General features: G+C 37.7%; 1 protein-coding gene across 2 annotated transcripts in view; it reads left to right on the forward strand.

Moving 5' to 3' along the window:
• The window catches only part of ATG5 (autophagy related 5), a 116,052-nt gene that overhangs the window by 33,167 nt on the left and 56,505 nt on the right, over nucleotides 1-26,380 (forward strand). For both annotated transcript variants that reach the window (XM_068985004.1, XM_068985005.1), the window contains one exon: nucleotides 7,244-7,406. In XM_068985004.1, coding sequence (XP_068841105.1) covers nucleotides 7,244-7,406 — 163 coding nt within the window. The remainder of the gene's footprint in view (nucleotides 1-7,243; nucleotides 7,407-26,380) is intronic.

Genomic DNA, 26,380 nt, shown 5'->3' on the forward strand with positions numbered 1-26,380 from the left:
TGTGTGTGTGTGTGTGTGTGTGTGTGTGTGTGTGTGTGTGTGTGTCATACACTAAAAAACTTTGAAATCTAGGTTAAGATACATCATATCTACCTATTTATTTATTCATTCAACAAATATTCAGTCTACTGTGGACCAGCCACGCAGTGTTGTAGGAGCCTGAGATATATGAGTGAAAGACCCCAAAGACACTCGCACACATTTTATGGAAGCTAGCTGGCATTGGATGCTAGGCTCTCTGTAATTACTGATTAAATTAGTTGATGGATTGTAATAATGATAGGAAAGGCTTAGAATCTTTATGATTGGTTTATGGTCATGTCAGATTTTAAGAGATTTTATATAGAGTAATGTGAAAACATTTGGAGAACATTTAACCTTAACTCAGTAAAAAATTATATTCCAAATAACCAAAGCATGATGTTGTAAAATTATGCATGTGTGAAAGATTCATTCAAAGTACATGATTAGCATCCGTAATTTTAATGTAACAGAGGTCGAATGTTTATTGATGTGGTTTCAGATACCATGTTAATGTGATAGTAAATTGCATACTAAAAACTACTGGGTTCTAGTCTTCAAAATGGTCAGTTTTAAATGAGTTGTATATGAGTTATATCTCAGTTTTTTTTTTTTTTAAAAAAACACAACAGTTAGTAATTTTCCAGATTTGGAGGAGAAAACACAAGTCTATGTGTCAGAGAAGCTCAGCAAATCTAAAGCAAATAACTACATAGAAAACTACACCTAGGCACATTATAATCCTTTGAAAGCCGGTTATAAACAGAAAATCTTGAAAGCAGCCACCAAAAAATGACACATAAAAGAGAACAGAGTGTAAACGATGGCTGACTTTTCATCAAATAGTGGAGAACGAAGGAAAATGGAATGATATGTTAAAGCACTGAAAGAAGCTATGGGCAAGAATGAAGAGCATTGGAAATGGCAAATAAATGATAAGTAGAGAAGATGACCTCTTCTTTAAAAGAGAAATGACCTAAGGTGATAATAGTATATTTTGGGCTTCACTGGTGGTTCAGCAGTAAAGAACCTGCCTGCAGTGCAGGAGATGTGGGTTCAGTCCCTGGGTCAGGAAGACCCCCTGGGGAAGGAAATGGCAACCCATTTTCCAGTATTCTTGCCTGGGAAATCCCCTGGACAGAGGAGCCTGGTGGGCTACAGTCCATGGGGTCACAAAGAGCCAGACAGGACTTGGTGACTAAATCACCACCACCAATATAATTTTAAGGAAGGGTTAATAATATGTGTAAGTAAAATAGGTGACCACATTTGTCTAAAGGATGAATCTGTAAAATCCTCAATTACTTACTTGTGAGTCCCAAATAAGAAGAAATGCAAGAGGCAAAATGATCGTCTAAGGAGTCTTTACAAATAGCTGAGGAAAGAAGAGAAGTGAAAAGCAAGGGAGAAAGGGAAGGATATACTGAACTGAATGCAGAGTTCCAGAGAATTGCAAGGAGAGATAAGAAGGCTTTCTTAAATGAACAATGTAAGGAAGTAGAGGAAAGCAATAGAATGGGAAAGACTAGAGATCTCTTCAAGAAAGTTGGAGAGATCAAGGGAACATTTCATGCAAGGATGGGCATGATAAAGGACAGAAACAGTAAGGACCTAATAGAAGCAGAAGATATTAGGAAGTAGTAGCAAAAATACACAAAACTATACAAAAAAGGTCTTAATGACCCAGATAACCATGATGGTGTGGTCACTTACCTAGAGCCAGACATCCTGGAGTGTAAAGTCAAGTGGGCCTTAGGAAGCATTAAGTACCAACAAAGTTAGTGGAAGTAATGGAGTTTCAGCTGAGCTATTTAAAATCCTAAAAGATGATGCTATTGAAGTGCTACACTCAATATGTCAGCAAATTTGGAAAACACAGTAGTGGCCATGGGACTGAAAAAATTCAGTTTTATTTCAGTCCCGAAGAAGAGCAATGTCAAAGAATGTTCAGGCTACCGTACAGTTATGCTCATTTCTCATTCTAGTAAGATTATGCTCAAAATCCTTTAAATTAAACTTCAACAGTATGTGAACCAAAAAATTCCAGATGTACAAGCTGGGTTTAGAAAAGGCAGAGGAACCAGAGATCAAATTGCCAATGTTCATTGGATCATAGAGAAAGCAAGGGGATTTCAGAAAAATGCCTGCTTCATTGACTATGCTAAAACCTTTGACTGTGTGGATCACAACAAACTGGGAAATTCTTAAACAGATTGGAATACCAGACCACCATGCCTGTCTCCTGAGAAACCTGTATGCAAGTTAAGAAGCAACAGTTAGAACTTCACATGGAACAGTTGACTTAAGATCATGACATCCTGTGCCATCACTTCATGGCAAATAGAAGGAGAAAAAGTAGAAGCAGTGACATTTTATTTTCTTGGGCTCCAAAATCACTGATGATGGTGACTGCAACCATGAAATTAAAGGACACTTGCTTCTTGGAAGGAAAGCTATGACAAAGCTATACAGCATATTCAAAAGCAGAGACATTACTTTGCCAACAAAGGTCCATATAGTCAAAGCTATGGTTTTTCCAGTAGTCAGATATGGATGTGAGTGCTGGACCATAAAGAAGGCTGAGCACCAAATAATGGATGATTTTGAACTGTGGTGCTAGAGAAGACTCTTGAGAGTCTCTTGAAAGCAAGGAAATCAAACCAGTCAATCCTAAAGGAAATCTTTCTTGAATATTCATTGGAAGAACTCACACGGAAGCCGAAGTTCCAATACTTTGGCCACCTGATATGAAGAGCCGACTCATTTCAAGAGATCGTGATGCTGGGAGAGATTGAAGGCAAAGGAGAAAAGGGCAGCAGAGGATGAGATAGTTAGATGGCATCAACTGACTCAATGGACATGAATTTCAGCAAACTCTGAGAGATAGTGAAGGACAGGGAAGCCTGGCATGCTAACAGTCTATAGGGTTGCAGAGTGTCTGACACAACTGAACAACAGCAAAGAAGGAATCACAAGGGAGGTTTTAAAGTATTTCAAGCTGAATGATAGTGGAAACACAACATATTAAAGTTGGTGAGAGTCACCTAAAGCAGTGCTTAGAGGGAACTGAAAACCTTTGTATAGTACAGAAACACAATTTCTGATATCAGGAATGAAAAATACTACATCCTATTAATAGGATAGTAAGAAATAATATGAACAACTTTATGCCAGTAAATTTGATAAATGGATAAATTCAGTAAAAAGGAGTAGCAGATATGAATAGCCCCTAAATATATATAGAGAGGTTGACTTTGTAATTTAATAGAAACGTTTTCCCAAAGTAAAATTCCTTGCCTAGTTTCATGCTTGGTAAATTCTAGCAAATATTTAAGGAATTAAACAATATCATTCTTTAGACTTTTTCCAGAAATAGAAGGGGAGAGAATAGTTCCCAACTTGTTTTACAGGCCGTAGTAAAGATATTAAAAGAAAATTGCAGACCAACCTTTCTGATGAGCTTAGATGCAGACACTCAGAAAAATACAAGCAATTCAAATCCAGCAACGTGAAAAAGGATAGTACACCATTGACCATGTTATAATTTCCCACAAATACAAGAGTGACTCAACTTTCATTGTCAATGAATTGATGTAAATTCAACACATTAACAGAAAAAGTAGAGAAATCATGATGTGATGAAGAGATGCAAAAAAAGCTTTTGACAAAATTCAGCACCCATTTTCATCAAAACTCTCAGATTTATTTAGGGTGTAGATTGAACTTGATGAGTAGCGGGAAACAGGGAGAAGGAGGAATCAGCATTCCATGGAAATTGATTTTTTGTTTTGCTCTGCTGTTGTCATAGAGCTTATAATCTTCTTATTAATAGATTGAATGGACTCCCCACTCCCCACTTACTTTGTAAGTAGTTTCAATTTAGTGTTTCGTTTAGTATTATTTGGTTATTTCTAATGTGTCTGGACATATTCCAGGCTGCCTGGATTAATATTTTATGTAAAGAACACAGGTAATATTACATAAGTAAATGGAACCTTTCAGGGAAAAAGTGAAATTAGATATAGTTTATCAGGATTCTGACTTGAAAGATTAATGAAAGCAAGTAAAACATGGTGTTGAAGTTGCTGCCTTTATTTGTAAGAATTTGTTTGGACTGACAAGATAATGTATGTAAGAAGAGATTTAGAAATGTAACAAATAGAGATTCTGCTTGTAATTTTGTTGTGAAGCTTTCAAAAAGAAGATTTCCCACTCCAGCCCCAGCTCATCTTGGGAAGAAGAGCGTTTCATAAGTAGGATCTGAGCGGGGTTTGGCCGAGACCTTTGACACTGTATTCATGGCAACTATTAATTCAGTTGCTGTGGCTGCCTAAGCATAGCAGGCTGTTTCTGCTCTCGTGCTTCCCCTGAGTTCACTGGAGTCCACCTTTCTCCTACATAGAGATGTAGGGCATTCTTTGTGGAAGGGTAGGTGTACAAATACACACTCTCTTGACAGACCCCCTCTTTTACTATAAAGACTGATGATTTGGAATTGTCAGCTATCAGTTATAGGTGTCAGCATTAGAAGTTTAGAAACCTGCAAAGCAATGGAAGTCTGGGAAAAGCAAAACCTCAGTACCATTCTGGTTATAAGAGCCATTAAAGGAATTAGCAGCCTATGCTGATGCAGCAATAAAAAATGGTGGGATTTTTTTTTTTCTCCTGATTTCTCAAACTGGTGGTTTGAGAGATCCTAACTCCTTTTATTTTCATAATCAAGTTGCATACAATTTTAAGAAATTCTAACAGTTTTTGAGGTCAACTAGGTCTTCCCCTGGTGGCTCAAATGGTAAAGAATCTGCCTGTAAATGCAGGAGACCCTGGGTCGGGAAGTTCCCCTGGAGGAAGAAATGTCAACTCACTCCAGTATTCTTGCTTGGAGAATTTCATGGACAGAGGAGCCTGGCGAGCTATAGCCCATGGGGTTGCAGAGAATTGGACACAACTGAGCGACTAACACTTGAACTTTTCAGGTCATAATTCAAACTACATGGAAAGTCTTTTTTTGGAGTATGAACTTTTATACTTTGTGCCACACATTCATAACCAGAGTGGATAATTTGCAGCACAGTGAACTATATAATATCTGAATAAAGCCCATGTAATTTTATAGATCAAGTATAACAAAACTAAAATTTTTTAAAAATGGCAATACTTATCATAATGCTTGTTCATTTGACTGTAATAGAATTGATATGATATGCACTTAATTCTTTGTCTTGGTCCAGAAGCCAGGATAACTCCCTTCAGTCTAGCTGATAGAAAGCAAATATAGCTGACTGTGAAGTTGATTAAAGCATGGACAGTCTCTCTGTTGCCCTTATCTCTCTCATCTTTTAGTTTTGTCTGTCACTCATATTCTTTTGCCTTCTCATTGTTATGAAATTTTATATTTTCTCCTCTTCTTTGCCTTTGTGTGCCTGTGTCTGAAAGCATCCATCTTAATTTTTCATGGGCTTCTAGTTCAAGAGCACCATGAATCTGGAATCCTTTTGTACCTAAGAGAGACAATTTGGTGGTCTCAGCTGTTTCCTTCTGCTCTGATGGGTAGTTATATAGTGGCTCATGTTTTACTCAGTAGAAGCTGTGGGCCTGAACTCTTGTGAGAATAGAAGGAGATGCGACTGATTATTTGTGATTTAGGAGAGCAACCCACTCCAGTACTCTTGCCTGGAAAATCCCATGGACGGAGGAGCCTGGTAGGCTGCAGTCCGTGGGGTTGCTAGGAGTCAGACATGACTGAGCTATTTCACTTTCACTTTTCACTTTCATGCCTTGGAGAAGGAAATGGCAACCCACTCCAGTGTTCTTGCCTGGAGAATCCCAGGGACGGGGGAGCCTGGTGGGCTGCTGTCTTTGGGGTCGCACAGAGTCGGACACGACTGAAGCGACTTAGCAGCAGCAGCATAGGTAATCAAATGCCTTTTCTTTTGGTAGGAAGGCATCTGTGGTAAATTTCCTTGTCATTTAGGAGCTATCTGTGACTTGGGTAATTGAGTGTTTTCTGTTAATACAATAGCTTGAGTAGGCTGTAACTAAATGCTGTTTTCTACTGTTAATATTTGATTCAATTTTTATTAAAGGACTTATAGAACAATATCTTTTTTTGGTAAGATAATGTTTGAATATAATCATTAAATACATATTTAGGTCTTAGGGAGGAAGTGGTATTGCATAGTGGTTTAAAAGCTGGGACTGTTGAGTCAGACTAATCCTAGCTCCACCACTTGCAAGCTGTGCAATTGTATTTACTCCCAGAGCTTTATTTATATATTTTTTAATCTGTAAAATAGCAGTAACAGTAATGTTCACCTCAAGTTGTTATGAAAACTTTAATATCCATATTAAAAGTCTAAGTACAGTGTCACATACTAAGTGTTCTATATTAGAGTTATTGTTAATATCTGTTTTTTGGTGAAAAGTGCATTAGTCATCTCATTTACATAAATGCTCATTTGTCCAGTGATCGTTGCCTCAACTGCCTAAAAGATTCAGTGAAGGTAAAGAATGTAAATTTAGCTATTTGACCTTACATTTTAACAGCTTTGTTAAGCTCTAATTGACGTAAAGCAAATTATACATGTTAAAAGTGCACACTTGGATAAGTTGATACCGCAGTTTGTATATTTGTTTACCTGTTGACATTTAGGTTGTTTCCTGTGTTCTCACTGCTCCAAATAAAGCTGCTATGAACATTCATATACAATTCTTTGTGTGGACACATGCTTTTATTGCTCTTAAGTAAATATTAGTTGTAGAATATCAGATGATAAATGTTTGTTTGCTTTTTTAAAGAAAGTACCAGACCATTTTCCAAAGTGATTTTACCATTTTGTTTTTCCATCCTCATTCTTGCTAGTACTTGGTATGGTCGGTCAAAAGTTACTGTGTTGCCCAAAAAGTTTGTTCAGGGCAGGGAAACTGAACCAGCTTTTTGGCCATCCCAGTATTTTTAGAATTGCTCTTTCATATCATTTTTCAAGTTGTATAAATTCATATCATATCACACAGGGATTAGAGAAAAGTCAGACTATGCCAGATAGCTAAAGATTTTTAAGTTAACTTTTTAAATATTTGGAGTTATGTCAAAATTTCTATTGTGAAGGTGTGAGGTGGTTTGCTTAAAATATTGAAAAATTGTGGGAGATAACAGTTCTTTGAGGCACTAATTTCATAATGTGCATACCTGTTTAATATGTGTATTTTTTTCTTTTGATAGAGTTTTCCAGAAAAGGACCTTCTACACTGTCCATCTAAGGATGTAATTGAAGCTCATTTTATGTCTTGTGTGAAAGAAGCTGATGCTTTAAAGCACAAAAGTCAAGTAATCAATGAAATGCAGAAAAAAGATCACAAGCAACTCTGGATGGGTTTACAAAATGGTAAATATAGCAGTGTTTAATTTCACAATACCACTTTATGAAGTATAAAGTAACTGTATCCTGTGAGTAGTTGGTACATCTTAGGGTTGGTGGTACAAGTTTAAATTGCAGCCTCTGTGCACAAAATTTCACAAAGAAGCTACCTTTGGTGATCCCTTACTTACCTTGTACTGTTCTAGCATCCTCTCTTCCTGAATTTCCTAGCATTAGACAGATTGCTTTGCCCATGTCATAAGACAGGATAAACTTCCTGTCTTTAGCTTCTGGAAAAAGTGCCCTTACTTATAGTCATGATCTTTCTGGAACTGCAACTGAATACCCTCTGAATGTACCAAAATACCTCCACTTGCATAGAGGCACAGACTCTAGTCTCTGCTTTCTCAGAATAGTAAGCCTTGCTTTGTGCTCAGATTCTCCTCTCCTGGCTGGGATTTAGAAAATACACTCAAGGGAAAAGCTGAGGGCAGTCTGCACCTTATGCTGTGTTCTCTGTCTCTTAGAGATCATAGTTCCTTAACCTTGCCTACAATTGATTGCCCTCGTGTCTTCACGCAGTTCTGTGTACAGGCAGTTCTCACTTTGCATGGGTCAAATCTGCATGCATTTCAGTTAACATGCTTCAGTTAAATAATGCAAGGTCTTCAGTAATTATGTGACAGCAGATACACATCATAATCAATGACCAATCATGCCACTCCTTTCAGCGTCTTGTCAGTGAATGGTCCTTATGCAGCTGTTATGTTGTTCACTCACAGACAGCAAAGCATTGTTGCTTGCTTGTATCCATTGATAAACCCATGTAACACTTGTAAAACTGGATTATTGAAAGGGGCAATTAGCCAAGAAAGATGAAAGTGTAGCAAAGAAACAAAAAGTGATAGTGCTGGAAGTGAAATTTGAATAAAATGCAGTGGAATTTTAGAAGATATAACTGTGAGACTCTTGACACTACCAGATTGAGGGACTTCAGAAATGCACCCGTAGGAACTTAGTAAAGGCAAACTCTTCCACACACATGAGTGAACTGGTTGTGTTGAAAAGGATGAAGTTATCCTGGAGGGAATGATGCTGGCAAAAATATCTCATTAAAGGAACAGGGATATTTCTGACCATGAAAGTGCAAGTAACATGTTTGAAGTTGATCCAAACTTAGAAAGGAGTATGACAGTTTGCCAAGGTTCAGGAAAGATGCTTGCTTGTAAGTTATATGTCAAGAAAGCAAGCACTGTTTAAACTGTGCTTGAGTTTTACAAATAAAGTCCTTCGATACTCCATGTGCCTAATGTTTTAATTGGTGCACTATAAATAACACAGCATACTAAATAAATATTAGTTTTATTTACTTTTTTCATTTTCCTGTGCCTTTATAACCATCAGAGATTTTAATGTTTTGACAGTTTTCTAAAAGGTCATAGACAGTTGTACATTTTCTCATTAACTATTAGGATCACTTTGCATGGTTTCATCTTGCATGATCACTTTTCCAGTTCTGTACTACTGTGCAGAGCAAGGACTGTCTATTTTTTTCCCATCTTTGATAGTTATTGTACCAACTTAGTACAATAAGAAGGCAGCTCTTTCATGGCAACAACTAGAATAAGAGAAACCCCTCTTACTCCCCTAAAAAAATAGTTGAAAAAATATGATACACTTTTATCTTTTGTACTGCATAATTACCATGTCAAAGAGATGTCTGTAGTTATTTAGTATTTATTAAACTTTCATTATGAAAACTGCAGGGCATTGTCTTTGACTTCTGTAGTACAAAAGGTATACATTTTATGACGTGTCCTATAAATTTTCTCATTTATTTCAAGTTTCTTATATTTGATCCAAGTTACATGGAGTTGCTCCTTAGTTTTGTATTTGTGCCTCTCATATGTATGTATCAGTTTGGTTGTAAGCTTTGCAAAAGGAAGGCACCAGGCTTTTCACCTCATTTGTATTACTGAGTACACATATTCTTATTAAGTGATCAAAAGAATTTACAACCTCTTAAGAAGGAGTACTTTTTCTTTTTCCTGACTGGCTGTTTGTAGATGAAGTGGTGTTTCAGGAGGCTTGTGAATAAGATTACTCAAATGGAATAAGACAGAAATATCCTAAAGAGAGAAGGGATCTGAGAGTAATTTGGCTTCGGAATATAAGTAAATAATTTAGATAGACTTTTAAATAGATGTTCTTGAAATCTATCATGAGGATGATGAGTCAGCTATAGAGAGCCCTGGGATTCTGCAGAAGATTCTAAAAATGATTGAACTCTTTCAGCTGGGGCATTGCATAATTGGGTACAGAAGGTGATGGGTAAGAGTTGTGAAAACAACAAAGGTGTGGTTTTTAGTCTCAGTTCTTCTGGCAGCTCTTTAGGGCAAGTCACTCAATCCCTTTAGCTTCAGTTTCTTTATCTGTAAAACAAAAGAATATCTGCTTTGTTTTCTTACGTGTCTTTAGAAGACTTTATGAAACACTAACATAGTTTATGTGAAAGAGTTTGAAAGGAAGTAAAGCTGTCTTGATAAAATACTAAGAAGTCACTTTGGAAACTCTAGAACAGGAGTTGGCAAACTGTGGTCATGAGCCAACTACCTGTTTTTGTAAATAAAGCTTTATTAGACCCCTGCCACCCCAGGTCATTTAAGTATTGTTTATAGCTATTTTCATGCTACAGCTGCTGAGTTAATAGTTTTGGAAGAGACCATGTAGCCCACAACTTACAATATTTATTCTCTAACCCTTTTAGAAAACACTTGTGAGCCTACAGGTTATTAAACCAATAGCTTTTATTTATCATTGATCTAAAGCATGACTTCCCAGGTGGCACTGGTGGTAGAGGACTTACCTGCCAATGCAGAAGACATTAGAGATGTGGGTTTGATCCCTGGGTCAGGAAGATCCGCTGGAGGGGGGCATGGCAACCCCTCCAGTACTCCAGTACTCTTGCCTGGAGAATCTCATGGACAGAGGAGCCTGGCGTGCTACAGTCCACAGGGTCGCAAAGAGTCGGACACGACTGAAGTGACTTAGCACGCACGCATGCAGAGCGTGACTCATCATGTCACACTTTCAGAACTTGGTATAAACTTATCAGATTTAGTCTAATAACTGCCTTCATTGCAATTTTTTGGCCTAAAATTCCTTTTTTCCTGTTTTTGTCTTAGCTTATATAGTCTTTCTTGGTTGTGTGACTGTTTTAAAGTTATTTTTATTCATTTCACTTTTATTAAAGTACTTTTCAAATTTAGTTTCATAAACTCCAACTTGAAATGGTATGTGGTTAAATTATACTTTATTCCTTTTTTAGCTATAAATTATTTTTGTAGCAATTATGTTTGGTTTTATTGGTACTGGTAATGATTGAGTTTACACACTCAAAATCCTACACGCGGAGTCCTGTGGAAACTCAACTTTTTAAAGGTGAAATATACATTTAGGAAATCTTCAGCTGGGTAAAGGTTGTTTGTAGAAAATATAGTTTGGGGTAAAATGTTGACTGTTGCCTGCATTAAGGTAAATTGGTGAAAGGTGGGTGTAGCAGTTCATTCTGTTCCTTCTTCCTGGAATAACCTTTTCCTTTCTTTTAGTCTATTTAATTTTTTACTTAATGTTTTAATGTTCCTCTCTGTTATCACCCTCTACATGAAATCTTGCCTCTTTCTCATTGTTTTTTTAGCCAAACGAAGTATCTTTTGAACATCTATCATGTACCTGACACTATGCTAGGAGCTAGTGATCACCCAGTAGCGATAGAACAAACATGGATCCTGTTTTGATGAAACTTACAGCCAGGTGGAGGCAGAACCATTTATCTTTTCACGCTGTTATGGCTCCTTGTCCATTCATCTGCATTTTTGCTCTCATGTTTCACACTCTGGTATAGTTATGGTTTATGTATTCTGCTCGAATATAACTTTCTCTTGGTTAGAGTATATCATGCATTTTCTGTATCCCCAGTACCAAATATACCTTTAGGCATAGAATGGACAAAATAAATATTGACTGACTGACTCCTTTATTTTAATCCTGTCTAATACAGCCAGGAAATGTTAACAGCTTTTCATAAACAGATTAATATTAGTGTAAAAAAAGAGGAAGTACCTGTAACAATTTTAATATGGAAGTGGGTTTTTATATTTAAGAATTTTTCCATCCAAAAGAAAGTCTTATAAATTTGTTAGGGCAAAGATGTTTCACCTGTTGGTTAGTGTAATTGTAAATTGGCAGAACTGAGACAAAGCAGATGGTAAATTTATTTCATTCAGAACTGCACCTGTAGAACATAGCAACTAAACAATTTAAACAATTTTTGAATACTTTCAAATGCTAATTTTAATTTTTCAGGTCTCTGTGAAAGAGAAATAAGAAAAGCTTTTGAAACCAAGAAAACTCATTTAAGACATACTGTGCCTTTCAGTGTTTTTTACCGGTTTTCATTTTAGTTACCAGAGTATCTAACCTCTCCTTGAAACAAAGGTAATGACCACAAAAAAAGAAAAGAAAGTAGCATTTTTATTATTTATGAGGCACTTGTCACTGTGTTTGCAGGCTATTTTCTATTAAATGTCAGAAAGTTCTTCTTATAAGCTAGAGATTTGAGGAAATCTATAAAAAATATTTTTAACCTAATATATGACAGTTTTTAGCTTTGATTTTCTGGGTATACCAAAAAAGAAAAGATGACATCAAATAAGTTCCATAGACCTTCAAATAAATGCAAGTTTTGACTGCTAATTATTGAAATTTTACATTGTTTATAAAGTATGGTTAATACTTTGAGCTAAGTTATGTTTTAGAGGCATTATTTGGTAATGTACCATTTTAACTTAATACTGATTTTTAAGAGAAAATAGTGATTAACCAAAGGTGAATTTTATGATAAGTTGTAACATTTTGAAAATACTTTGGCTTGTTAGGTGATGTAAAACAAACAGTGATTCTAGCAGGCTTATACAATAGAGATAGCTGGGCTGTGTTTGCATTGCTTGGTTTTTGTCAGCTGGACTGAGACTGAGTATTGGACTGAGAGTCTATTGGTCCAAGAAGGACCACTGGGCCTGGTCTTTCTTTGCTTATCTGCTATTTGTTGTGTGCCCATAGTAGATCACTTCTCTCTAAACTGGAGTTTCCGTATAAATATCGAGGTGGTTATACCTCACAAGACTCAAACTCCTGACTGTCCAGTGGTAATCACTTACACTTGAATTCTGATGATTAGATACTTGCAGAGGACTTCCTGGAAGAATAATTATTGTTTATCATCTCTCTCTCCCTCTTTCTTACTTTACTTCTCCTTTCCTCCTTGGCCTTTTTAAGCAGGTCTTAGGTAAAAGGCAGTAGATAAATTTTCTAGAAATAAATGGGGTATCATAGAAAGACTACTAAAACAGGAAGACAAGAGATTTTTGGACTTAAATCTCTATCTTGAAGCTTCCTTTCTGTGCTGTTATCTTAGTGCTGTTCCAGTGTGTAAGTGGTGTGGAAGGAGATTCCTAAGTTGAACTGTCAGTAGGAAGCATAAGTACTCTTCTTGAACCTTTTTTGTCTTAATGAAAGGTCACTATTTGGTAAGCTTCTTTTCTTTAGAAAAACTCAGTTTTTTTAAATCAGTTATGAAAACACTGGGATCATTTTGTATAAATAAGAGCAGAGAAAATAGCATGATGAGTGTCCAAATATCCATCACCCAGCCTCAGCAGTTATTGGTATACGGTCAGTCTTGTTTCATCTATTCTCACCCCTCCTCCACTTTTGAGTTTATAGAAATTAGATTAGTGCCACTAAGATTGTTCACAGATTTATATTCTTCACAGACTTTATACTCTGATATTTAATCAAGTCTTGGAAACAGCTTTCTGTACAGGAGAGTTATGCCCAGATCCTGGTAGTATGGATTAGCCCATTATAAGAATCCACCATGTGCCAGGCACTGTGCTGGGTTTAGGGGCCACTGGGCTAAGTACAACGGCCATGATTGCTCCCCTCAGAGTTTGCAGCCTGGTGGGGGAGGCAGACATTAAACAGACAGCCTTTAAATAATTATTACATTTATGGTTTGGGCTGTAGAGGAAAGGATAGGGAGCAGAGTGGTTGTGATGAAAGTGTTCCCAGAACAGGGAATGATATGGGTTAGGCTGAGGAGCAGAAAAGAGCTTAATAAATTCTGGAAGTGCTTAAGAAGGCTATTCTGACTAGGGCATGGTGATCAAGATAAGTCATTTTTTTGATACCCAGACCCTTAAATACCATCATGAAAAGAAGCATAAGTCACTTTGATGCTACTCATATTTTAAAATTTATGCTGGTTTCTGCTAATTACTGTTTTCTGAAGGCTCTAAAACATAAAACTTTGCTAAAGATTGATGTCAGGCTTACCAGTTGATAAAATCCATTCATATTTTTAGGTTGAAACATTTGTCTGTCTGCTGACCTCAGGCTTCTCTCCCATTTTCCATTGTTTCATAAGATTATTGGGATTGGTTTTGTAATCCTATCTTTAAGTTCTTTTTGTGTTCACAGAAGTAATCTGAAGGCTTGTATTAATTTTTAAAGCAGAGTACCTGCTGTTAGGTCTGAGTTTTTTGAAGCATCATTTTAATTTTAGCTATGTTTTCACACATTTCTTCTTTGAAAATCACTCTGTTGTTGAAGAAAATGAAAACTAAAGAGAAGCTGGATAGTTGAGCTCTGTTGTCTCTTAATATGATACTGTCTTTCCCAATAATGTTCTCCTTGCATTCCTTTGCCATGCACGGTTTATGAAGCTTGTTTGTTTTTCCTCTTTTTTTTTTTTTTTTAATAAACCCCACTCCAGTACTCTTGCCTGGAAAATCCCTACAGAGGAGCCTGGTAGGTTGCAGTCCATGGCGTCGCGAAGAGTCGAACAGGACTAAGCGACTTCCCTTTCACTTTTTACTTTCATGCATTGGAGAAGGAAATGGCAACCCGCTGCAGTGTTCTTGCCTGGAGAATCCCAGGGATGGCAGAGCCTGGTGGGCTGCTGTCTGTGGGGTCGCACAGAGTTGGACACGACTGAAGCGACTTAGCAGCAGCAGCAGCAGCAGCACCTCATCCTTATTGTTAACCTTCCCACACTCTTCTTCTTTTTTCAATGTGCCTTAGGTGTCACAGACGTAATTTCTCACAGAGACTCTCATCTGTTGTTAGTATTTAGTCTCCACTTCGTTTCTTTGTGCTTGGGTTTGCTGGGTCTTGGTGCCGCGGGGGCTCTTCTCCAGTTTTGGCGATGGGGTGCTGCTCTGAAGTTGCGACGCTCAGGCTTCTCAGTGGTGGCTCCTCTCACTGTGGACATGTGGGGTTCAGCAGTTGCGGCTCCTGGGCTCTAGAGCACAGGCTTAGTAGTCGTGGTGCAGGGGCTTAGCTGTTCCACAACATGTGGGATCTTCCTGGGTCAGGGACCAAACTTGTGTCTCCTGCCTTGGCAGACGGTTTCTTTACCACTGAGCCACCAGGGAAGCCCCCTCCCACTCTTTTTACATGTCCCTTTTATTAGGATTCTGCGGAGAAATAGAATGAACACACACACATGGAGGTTTATTATGAGGAATTGACTTAGGTGATTTTGGAGGCTTAGAAGTCCCACAGTCTGCCTTCTGCAAGCTGAGGACTCAAAAAAGTCAATGGTGTAATTCAGTCCAAGTCCGAAGCCTGAGAACCAAGGATCCTACTGGTATAAGTCCTAGTCTAATGGTAGGAAAAGATGAAAGGTCTCAGTTCAGGATATGGGGCAGAAAAAAGGGGGGGGCAGATTCCTGTTTCCTCTGCCTTACTTTTTGTTCTATTCACAGTCTCAACTGATGGGATGATGTCCACATTGCCATGGGCCATCTACTGAAATGCCACATACTCACATATGCTAATCTCAGCACAAAACACCCTCACAGGCACACTCAGAAATGTTTAGTCTGGGCATCCATGGCTGGTCAGATTGACACATAAAAAATACCATCACATTCGTGCTATAACTTGGTTCATCTTTTATGGGTATCACATTAATATTAATTCATTGAACAGGTAATTACTGAATCCATACTTAAGATGAAGTAGTGAACAAAATAGACTGAATTTCCTGCCCTATGCAACTTACATTATAGTGGGGGAGGTAGACAATAAGTATATAGAAAAGTAAAATGCATTATACACCTTAGGATGATGAGTGCTATGGGAGAAAAAGCATGCAAAGAGAGAATGTTCTGTGTTGGGAGAGGGCATTGCTATTTTTAATCAGTTGGTCACAGAAGGTATCACTGGTTGGATGAAATGAAGGTCTGAAGCAGGATCATGCTTTTATCTGGGGTGAATAATACCTTCCTAGGCAGAAGGAACAGCAGGGCCCTCAGGTGGGGGAAAGTGCTAGGTGCTGTTGAAGAACAATCCTATTTTTAGCTTTCACCAAAAGTGAGAGATAACATAAGTGTTTTCCCCTGGATACCCTTCTCCTCTAGTGTGCTTGTCAGATTTCTCCACTTACTTGTGAGACCAATCTATCATGTAGTCTCATCACTAAAAAAATGCTGTGTAGCAAAAATGTCACTTTTCTATTATCTGGTTCTTTCCATGAGTCTTGTGTGACAGCTTCCTTTTGGCAGTGATCTTATTCTGTTTTGAAAGCAATAAACAAAGTGCTGAGAATAGAGATAATTCGGAATTGGGCCTGTTTTTATTAAGATAGTTATAGAAGACCTGTTTGAGGAGATGATGTTTAAGCTTAAGTCTTAAAGATGAGAGGAAGCTAGTCAAATTGGGGAATGGCATATTGAATTTGGTACATTTTAAGGAATAGAAGACCACTGTGTCTTGGCCAGTGACGTGGGATGAGGTTAGAGAGATGGGAAAGAGCTAGATGATATAGGGCCTTTTAAGTCAAGGAAAAGAATTTCTATACTAAGTGCAGTGGGAAGCTGTAGGAGGATTTTTAAGCAGGAGAGTGATGAGATACAGAATGTGATGGAAGAACTAGCTACTGAATGGTGAGTGAAATAGAGGGAGCCAGGAGTAGAAGGGGAGAGTCTGTAGTAGTAGGTCCCTGTGTAAGGTGATGGTGGTCTTTAGGGTCATGATGATTGAGATGGAGAAGCGTCAATAAATCTGAGGTTTATTTTGGAGCAGGGCTTGACAGAATCTGTTGTTAGACTGGACAGTAAGGTTGTTACCAAAGCAATCTTGGGTCTGTTCCCCTGCACTCAGTAAAGCCCGTCGACAAGACAACCAGGTTGCGGTGCAGGAAAGTACAGCATTTACTTCAGGGCACCAGAGCAAGGAGGATGGGCAGCTCTTGCTCCAGAGACCCCTTCTCCCTGCTGGCTTTCAGGGAAGAGGTTTTTAAGGCAGTGTGAGGGAGGGGGCTACAAGGAGCGTGATTAGCTTGTGCACAGTTCTCAGACTGGTTGACATCGAGGTGAAGCTGCAAACATTGTCAGCCTTCTGTTTCTGACCAGCCTAGGCTCTATATTCTTGCAGTCAGCAGTTTTAATCTGGTGGGTTTCCTTCCTATAAAAACAACTTAGGAGTATTTCCATCTTTCAGGGAACTGTGAGTTGGGTGATTCTACTATGTGGTGGATTTATGGTCTAAACAGTTTCCCAGCCCAACAACTATTATTCTTTGTTTCCACATCTTCACATTTCCTAATCATTAACTCTTGAGTCAGGCTTTAGAGACTCAAGTGAGGCCTGGAAGACCTAAAACAAAAGCTTTTTACTTCAAAGGATGGGGACACAAGGGCTTGTATACGGTTTCAAGGTTAGACTGAAAGAAAGGAATCATTCCTGAGTTCTGACCTGGGCAGCTGGATGGGTAGTGGTACTTTATACCGTGATATGAAATAACTAGTTAAAGAATAGGTTTGGGCTGAGGAGCAAAGCCAAATTGAGAAGGTCAGCTTTGAAGAGAAAAGTTTGAAATGTCTCTGAGACATTCATGTCGAGATGCGTTGAGTTAGATGTTGATAGTATTGTGAGTGTGTGTCAGTAGATTTGAAGTTGCTCAGTCATGTCTGACTCTTTGTGATCCCATGAACTGTAGCCTACCAGGTTCCACCGTCCATGGGATTTTCCAGGCAAGAATACTGGAGTGGGTTGCCATTTTTGGATCAAATGCAGCAGCGTCTAATTTCATTCTTATTTACTTTCACCATGTAATAATAATAAAGAGTACCCTCTTTACTATTTTATCTCGAAGGATAGGACAGTTAATGTCCCAGTGATACAAGGCAGTGAATACAGAGCAATCCAGTGTGTTCTCGGTGTTTGACAATTCTTTCTAGCCATTAACTGGCTTGCTTTTTTTTATGCATATGGCTGAGTTAGTCATTTCCATTATTGTTTTGTGTGCAATACAGTAAGGTTAACAAGTTCAGTCTGAAACTGTGTGTGTGGCTTCAAGAATTTGCTTAGAGAAAATGTATAACTTGCTTGAGCATTCAATTAAGTTTTACTGTGGAACAAACAAGCATTTTACTATATTACGTGTTTTACATCAATCTTTTGGTATTCTGCTTTCTGTAATTAGAAATGATGATGGAAATCTAAAAAGTTTATGCATTTGTGTTTTAATATAAAACCATAAAGATACTTTACTTGCCTTCTGGAGAAAGGTTGCTCTTGGGAGTTACATGATTTGAATGAATAAATAAATTTGGTAATAATTTGGATCATAGCCTGTTATAGTTCTTTGAGTATACTTGGCAGTAAACATAATCAATAATAAAACTTGGTGAAAATGTTTAGATAGTTATTTCATAATACACTACAAATTATACTAGCATAAGTGTATTGATAACAGTGAATGCTCATTGATAACAGTGAATGGTCATATGTTGTAGAGTTAATCAGTGGTAGAGAGAATACATTTTTGTGTATGAGATGCAATCAATAAATGTACATGTCTGTAAGACTAGATTTATACCCGGTGGGCTACAGTCCATGGGGTCACAAAAGAATTGGATATAACTGAGCACACACATACAAACTCTGATCAGTACTTGAAAATATTTTTAGTGAATTCTTAGTGTTGCAGGAATACAAAGGTTTAGTTTGTAATGTCATTTTAAATAAAATTTCAAATAATCTCCAGTGAAAAGACTACCTTATCGTATCTTTTCTTTATCTCTGGTCCAGTTAAAAAACTTTAAAAATAATGTATGCTTTCTAATCTACTGTTACTTTTTTGTAAGCTAAGTTTGGCAAAGTTCAAAAAGTTTTTTTCTTATGAATGTTGGTACCCTATATAAGAAAATGCAGAGAAACATATGTTGCATCAATGATTTTCGCTCTTGGAGTCATGACCTGTAATTATTATTTGAATTTACAACATGATTCCTCTTCTTTAAAAAAAGGAAAAAAAAATTATATATATATATATACACACACACACACACCCATATATACACACACACACATATATGCATATAAAGTTTAACTTATTTTGTTTTTAACTTTTTATCCTAGTTTTCAGTTTCTTAGGTTTAGGTATAATTGGTATGAAATATTATTCAGGTTTTCAACATAATGATTTAATATTTGTATACATAGCAAAGTGAGCACCACCACAGTAAGTCTAGTTAACATCTGTCATTTTGCAGTTATAAAATTTTTTTCTTGTGATGAGAATGTTCAAGACCCACTCTGTTAGCAACTTTCAAATATGCAGTACAGTATTATGAACCATAGTCACCATTCTGTATGTTACCAGTCGTAAAGGAACTAAAAATATTTGCAATACTGGCTGAGTCAGTTTACATTCCCATCAACAGCACACAGGGGTTCCCTTTTTTCTGGTAGCTCAGATGTTAAAGAATCTGCCTGCAAATGCAGGAAACTCAGGTTTGATCCCTGGGTCGGGAAGATCCCCTGGAGAAGGGAATGGCAACTCATTCCAGTATTCTTTTCTTTTTTAATTTATTTATTTCTTAACTGAAGGATAATTGCTTTACAGAATTTTGTTGTTTTCGGTCAAACACTCTAGTATTCTTGCCTGGAGAATCCCATGGACGGAGGAGACTGGTGGGCTACATACAGTCCATGGGGTCACAAAGAGTTGGACATCACTGAGTGACTAACACTTTGCCAACACTTGTTGTCTCTTGACAGTAGCCATTCTGACAGGTGTGAGGTGATACCTTATTGTGGTTTTGATTTGCATTTCCCTTATTATTAGCGATGTTGAGCACTTTTTATCAACCTGTTGAAACTGTCTGTTCTGCCATTGTTTGGGGAGGGGTGTTGCTGTTGAGTTGCATGAGTTCTTTATTTAGTTTTTAGATATTAACCTCATGTCAGAACATGATTTGCAAATGTTTTCTCCCATCCAGTAGGCTGTCTTTTCATTTTGTTGAGGATTTCTTTTGTTTTGGTTTGATGCAGTTCCACTTGTTTACCTTTGTTGCTTTTGTTGTCAGATTGAAAAAGATTGCCAAGACCCAAGTCAGGGTATATGTGCATACATAGTTTAACTTGTTTTTGAGTGAATCTTTTGTTTTGAAGCTTAATATCGTAATTCTCCTTCAGAGAACAGAAAACCCCAGTTACTTAGTCAGTTGTCTCCTGATTGCTTTTCTCTAGAGCAGTGTCTCTCAAAGTGTAGACAGTGGGAAGCATCAGTGTTTCACAGGAACTGATTAGAAATGCATCCTAAACCAACTGAATTAGAAAGTCTAGGGTAGATCCCAGCAGTGTTTGGTCTAGGACCCCTCCAGGTGATTGCAGTGCTCTGCAGTGTGAGAGCCACTACTCCTGAGCAAGCTTTCCCAGCCTTGGCACTGTTAGGTATTTTGGACTGGATAATTCTTTGATGCTGGGGTGGCAGTGGGGAAGGGGCTGGCCTGTGCATTACAGGATGTTTGGTAGCTTTCCTGGTCTCTGCCCACTCATGAGACACCAGTAACGCACTTCTCCCCATTCTCAGTCATGACATTAAACAATGTCTCCAGACACTGCCAGATACCCCCTCAACGGCAAAATCTCTCCATTTGAGTATGACTGCTGAGAGGGGTGATGTAGAATTAATGGGTGAAACTGCTTCTCTATTAGAGTAGCAGTGGCTATTTACTGAATCCCCAAGTTCTGTCCTGGGTGCTTTACAGCAGCCTTGTAAGATATGTTTGAAAGTTTAAAGCCGGGGCCAATTTATGTATGAAATTTCTCATCTGTTCCACCAACTCAGCTTTGAGAACTAGTATGTTCAGTTGTTGCAGTGACTCATTTAGGCTGTATTTGGAACTATATTCTTTAAACAAAAGGACTCTGACGTATAAACAAATTAAAAAGTTATTTTAATCTGTTAACTCTTCTCGTATGTAAACATAACCATGTGAACTTCTTATTGTAAACTTAGTTGTTTCTGGATGCTGAGGGTTATTTTTGCTGACATGACTGTTAAATGACAAATGAATCAACAGTATGCTGTCATTTCAGTAAGACTTAACATTTTTGGAGGTAACGTGTCTTCTGTGTTTTCCCTTTTTCTTCTGCTGTTGCCTTCCGTCTTCCTCTCCTGTTTTCTCTATGGTACTCGACCTAGTACTGCATATGTTGATAAACACTTCTTTCCCTCTCTTCCCACTCATTTAAACTTTTACCTGCTCTCTGACATTCTTTATTATCTTTCTAGGGCCTGAATGGCCAGATAAACATTTCAGCTCAATAGTCTGTAGTTAATGCTGCCCAGTGTGTTACCTATTCCTAGGTACCTATTTCATGCACTTTTAAACAAAGATCTAGAAATGACTTTATTGAGAATTTTAGAATTTCAAGCCTCTCCCTTTCTACTCTCCTAGTCCTATCCCTGTGACATTCTGTTTACCCCTATCTGCCTGTGCAGACCTGTTCTGACTAATGGCTGTGATAATGAGCTCTAGACATCACAGTTCTCTGTGTTTTTTCTGAACCAAAGAAGTAACTGCAGTTCTCTAACAGTGCTGCTGCTGCTGCTGCTGCTGCTGCTGCTGCTTCTAAGTCGCTTCAGTCGTGTCCGACTCTGTGTGACCCCATAGACGGGGGCCCACTGTCCCTGGGATTCTCCAGGCAAGAACACTGGAGTGGGTTGCCATTTCCTTCTCCAATGCATGAAAGTGAAAAGCGAAAGTGAAGTCGCTCAGTCGTGCCAGATTCTTAGCAACCCCATGGACTGCACCCTACCAGGCTCCTCCGTCCATGGGATTTTCTAGGCAATTTCTTATTATTCATTGCTTGTCTCTTCTATTGCTTTAGAAACGGTAAAAGATTCAGAAATCCTTTTATGCCAAATTTTGGCGTAAAGGGATTTCTGAATCTTTAACACATTTAAATATTAAACTGTTCCAGTGTTTTAAGTAGCGTTCAGAGAGCTGCAAGATTTTAACCCAAATGCTAGAGAGCTAGAAAAGAAGCACCCCATAAAAAAATGAGAGCTAAAGAAACGAACTTGTATATCTAAGACGCAGAGTATTCAGTCAGGTTCTGATCATTATCTTCAGAAAGTTAAAGTGAAAGTCACTCAGTTGTGTCCAGGTCTTTGCAACCCCATACAGTCTGTAGAATTCTCTAGACCAGAGTACTGGAGTAGGTAGCCTTTCCCTTTTCCAGGGGATCTTCCCACTCCAGGGAAGTTCAAAATGGCTTTGTATTTAAGAAGCATTTCTTCCCACAGGGTCCCTGTATGATCCATACTACCTTTGATTCCCTGGCTTTTCTACGTCTAGCTTATTTCTATCTTTCTCAGTAGAGGAGTATGAATAAAATATCCCAAATGCTATTTTTAATTGGAGTTAATTTCCATAAAGGATTTAACTAGAAAGATTTCACTTTATTTCAAATTACTATAAGTCACACTCAGAACTAAACTACACGATATATTCCTTTTTTTCTTAAACTAGCTTCTTGTTTTTGTTAATAAATTCATATTTTTTTTCCTACAAGTATATTAACCTACACTTTTCACTTACCTTAAGGTGAAATTATTTTTATGTGGGTTTTTTCAAACCCTGTGAAAACATTTTTGCAAGAAGAAAACATTGCTACTTATTCACTCAGACTATAGGGTAGGAAGAGCAAAGGAGAAAAGACCTTTAGTGGAAATCTAATATCTGGAAAGGAGGGAGAGACAGGAGCAATTTGCATAGGCTCCTTGAGCAAAGGAGAAAGACTTTACATACAGAAGCTTTCCCCTAAAATTTTAATCATTTGTTTCAAGATGTTATATTTCTCTGAGAATAATACTCTGTGGGATTCAGATATTTGAATTGTAAATGAATGAGTTGAGAAACACTCATAGAATCATTTCAAACATTAATAACTTTATTCTTGTTTCTACTGAAATTCTTAGACATCTTGATGAGCTTTTAGAATACATTGTATATATCACTTATTACTAAAAGCTATTTAATACATTTAAAATAATAGTATTTAGTCTAAAATAAATTCACTATAGGAAGTAATAAAGTAGTTTATAAAATACTGAGTGGGCCCTATTTTTTGAGGTATGTGTATAATTTTATAAATCAACTTTGTTTTGACATTGAATGAGTTGTTATAATAAATAAACTTTGTAGTAAATGCCACCTGAATAATCCTAGTAGATGAAACTTAAACCATGCTTGAATTTTCCAGTTTTACTCATTATTGTCCTTGTCTGCTTTTAAGAGGTAGTTCCTAATTGAGTGATGCTTTCAATTTTATCCTGTTGCATTTTTTTCCTCGTTCTCATTGAAAAATAATGCCTTAATGTAGATGTTGAGTGAAAGTGAAGGTTACATCTGACTCTCTGAGACCCCATGGATGGAATTCTCCAGGCCAGGAATACTGCAGTGGGCAGCCTTTCCCTTCTCCCAGGGAATCTTCCCAACCCAGGGATTGAACCCAGGTCTCCCACATTGCAGGCAGATTCTTTACCAACTGAGCTACAAGGGAAACCCAAGAATACTGGAGTAGGTAGTCTATCCCTTCTCTAGCAGATCTTCCTGACCCAGGAATCGAACTGGAGTCTCCTGCATTGCAGGCGGATTCTTTACCAGCTGAGCTATGAGGGAAGCCCCTCGTACATGTTGAAGTAAATATTAATTTCTGTAGCAGCTGCTGCTAAGTTCAGTTCGTAATATGTAACTATCAAAGATGAAATCTGGCTAACTATTATACCTGGCACTACCCATGAATTTTGAAGTATAGGACTCAGGAGTTTTTGATAATATGAACTTTCTATTCATTAATAGTTTCTCAGATTCCTGTTAATCATGCGTCATTGAATTGACTCAATCTGGAGTTTTAACAAACAAGCAGTGTTTTTATTTATAGAAATGTAACTGAAATTTTTGTGATATGGTAGCATCCCTGAGTCTGCTGGCCCAGTGACCTCAAGCCATTTATTTACCTGCTTTGAGCCCCAGTTTCCCTCAGTAAGTTGCTTTGAAAGCATAAAATTCATTTAGGATTTTAAAAGAACAGTTAAATTCTGCTCAGATGTGTTATTAATATGATCTCTGAGGTTCTGCTATAATAAGAACCCCTGACTTTTCATTCTAGCATCACTTGAGTTATTTTCCACTTCTTTATCAGCCTAACTTCTGACATGCTTCTTACTTAAGCATCTCTCACTTGGTCATCTAAATTAGAAAAGAAGAGGGTGGGGGGGGGACTTGAACCATCAAGCACTACTGCTGCTGCTGCTGCTAAGTTGCCTCAGTCATGTCTGACTCTGTGCAACCCCATAGATGGCAGTCCACCAGACTCCCGCATCCCTGGGAGTCTCCAGGCAAGAACACTGGAGTGGGTTGCCATTTCCTTCTCCAGTGCATGAAAGTGAAAAGTGATAGTGAAGTCGCTCAGTCATGTCCGACCCTTCGCGACCCCATGGACTACAGCCCACCAGGCTCCTCCATCCATGGGATTTTCCAGGCAAGAGTACTGGAGTGAGGTGCCATCGCCTTCTCCGTCAAGCAGTACTAATACCTGATAAAGGACCAGTCAGACAGTCAGACCTATTAGAAATTGTGATAACTTTATGTATGTCAGTGACTTCCCCCCTACATATTAAGTAAAGGGAAGATTCTGTGTACTTGTTTTATTTTTTGTTTTTATTCTCTACATCTCCCAGTACTCAATTAGGTACATAATAGGAGTAAATAAATGTTTGGTAGATTTCACTCAACACACATCTGACAAAGTAAAAACTTGATTGAGTACACTGTTACTTCTATCAGTGTTTTCCTTTTCTCTTTCTTGCCTAGAGTTAAACTAGAGATTCATAATATGAACTCCTTGCAAACTGGGGTCTTTTTCTTTTCTTTTTTAACTACTATTTTTTGCAGCGGATCTTCCTTGCTGTTCGGGCTTTCTTTAGTTCTGGTGTTCTTTGAGGGTTTCTTACTGCGGTGGCTTCTCCTGTGGCAGAGTGTGGGCTCTAGGCGTGTGGGCTTCAGTAATTGCTGCACACAGGCTCAGTAGTTGGGGTCCCTAGAGTGCACGGGCTCAATAGTTGTGGGCTGTGGGCTTAGTTGCCTCACCGTGTGTGGAATCTTCTCGTGTCTCCTGCATTGAGGGGCGGATTCTTATCCACTGTACCACCAGGGAAGTCCCGGGACTTCTTTTAAAAAGATATTTTTCATGTCACTGTCTTGGACAGATGTAACGGATTTGAAATAGAACAGAATTTACCTGGAATTATATTACATTTACTGAATTCCTGTGATGTTCCAAGCATTCTTAGTGATTCTTCACAAGAATTAGATAAACGTGATCACCTTTTAAAATGAGAAGATGAGCTTACACAGCTAGTAAGAAATGGGACCAGGATTTGATCCTAGATCTTTCAATCCAAAAGTTTTCCTATTACATCTGGAGGCTATTAACTCTGGCTGCATATTAGAATCATCTGGGAGTTTACAGTAAGTACAGTTCCAGGGAATCTGGAGTGAGACCTTGGTATTAGTGTATTTTCAACAGCTCCTCAAGTGATTCAGGTAGGCCGCTAAAAATGAGAGGTGTTGCATTGTATATTGCATCCCCAGTGACCACTGGTGCCCCCCCCACCTTTTTAATCTTTCCTTATTTGTCTATGAGTAATTATTAATAAAATTTTCTCATTTACAGTTTTTTATCAGAAGCATGAGGATTTTGTGTTAGAATAAAGAGAATATCCTGCATAATAAACATTACAAAGATATAGTGAGTATAATGGAGTATCTTTACTCTGTTGGTCTTTCAAAAATCAAAATAGATTTTTATTTTTGTCTTATGATTTTGGAGTGCTCTGATGAAGTGAAAATGGGCTTGGTAATAAGTTAAAGTTGTTTCAGGCTGTCTCAATTTGGGAAAGTGATAAACTGTGATTCAGCCTGAGAGAAAAAGTACCTTCTTATTTTATAGTCATTTTGAAAGGTAATCTGTTTACCAGTCTATAGGTGATTCATGCAGGTGTACATTTCGTTAATTAGTCTTGGCCTACCACTCTGCTATAGCTCTGTAAATCTCTTTTTGGAAAACAAGCTACTTTAAAAATTGTCTTTTAGAGTTAGTGAAGACTTGAATATAATTGAAGGTCATTCTTCCCTTTTTTAATTTCTAACTTGAGCACATAGAATAAGTTGGGGTTTTTTTTACATTATGAAATTTTTGAATTTTGAATCCTTTTTATGTTGTTATTGGCCCTGTTTGAAAATGAATTTGAAGTAAATGTTTCTTAATTGGTTAGAATACAGTAATTGAATTATGTCTGTTAAAAATAGTCTGTTACTGGGATTGTTTCTTGGAACACGTTAAAGATGATGTAACTTGCAGTTATGGTTTACTGATTGATGATGTTGAAATTAAAATTTACAACTCTGACTTTTTCAATACTTAGTAAGATTAGTTTTTTTTTTTTAAGTTTCCACCAGTAAACCATTTATACAGTAACTAGTTTGGACTGGTTCCATTTATAGACCTGTGCTATAGAGTATATAACTATGAGCCTCTTGTCTACCTAGATTAACAAGAAACCTTTTTTTTTTT

Source organism: Capricornis sumatraensis, chromosome 13 (genome assembly GCF_032405125.1).
Source record: "Capricornis sumatraensis isolate serow.1 chromosome 13, serow.2, whole genome shotgun sequence".
In the NCBI taxonomy this organism is placed as follows: Eukaryota; Metazoa; Chordata; class Mammalia; order Artiodactyla; family Bovidae; genus Capricornis; species Capricornis sumatraensis.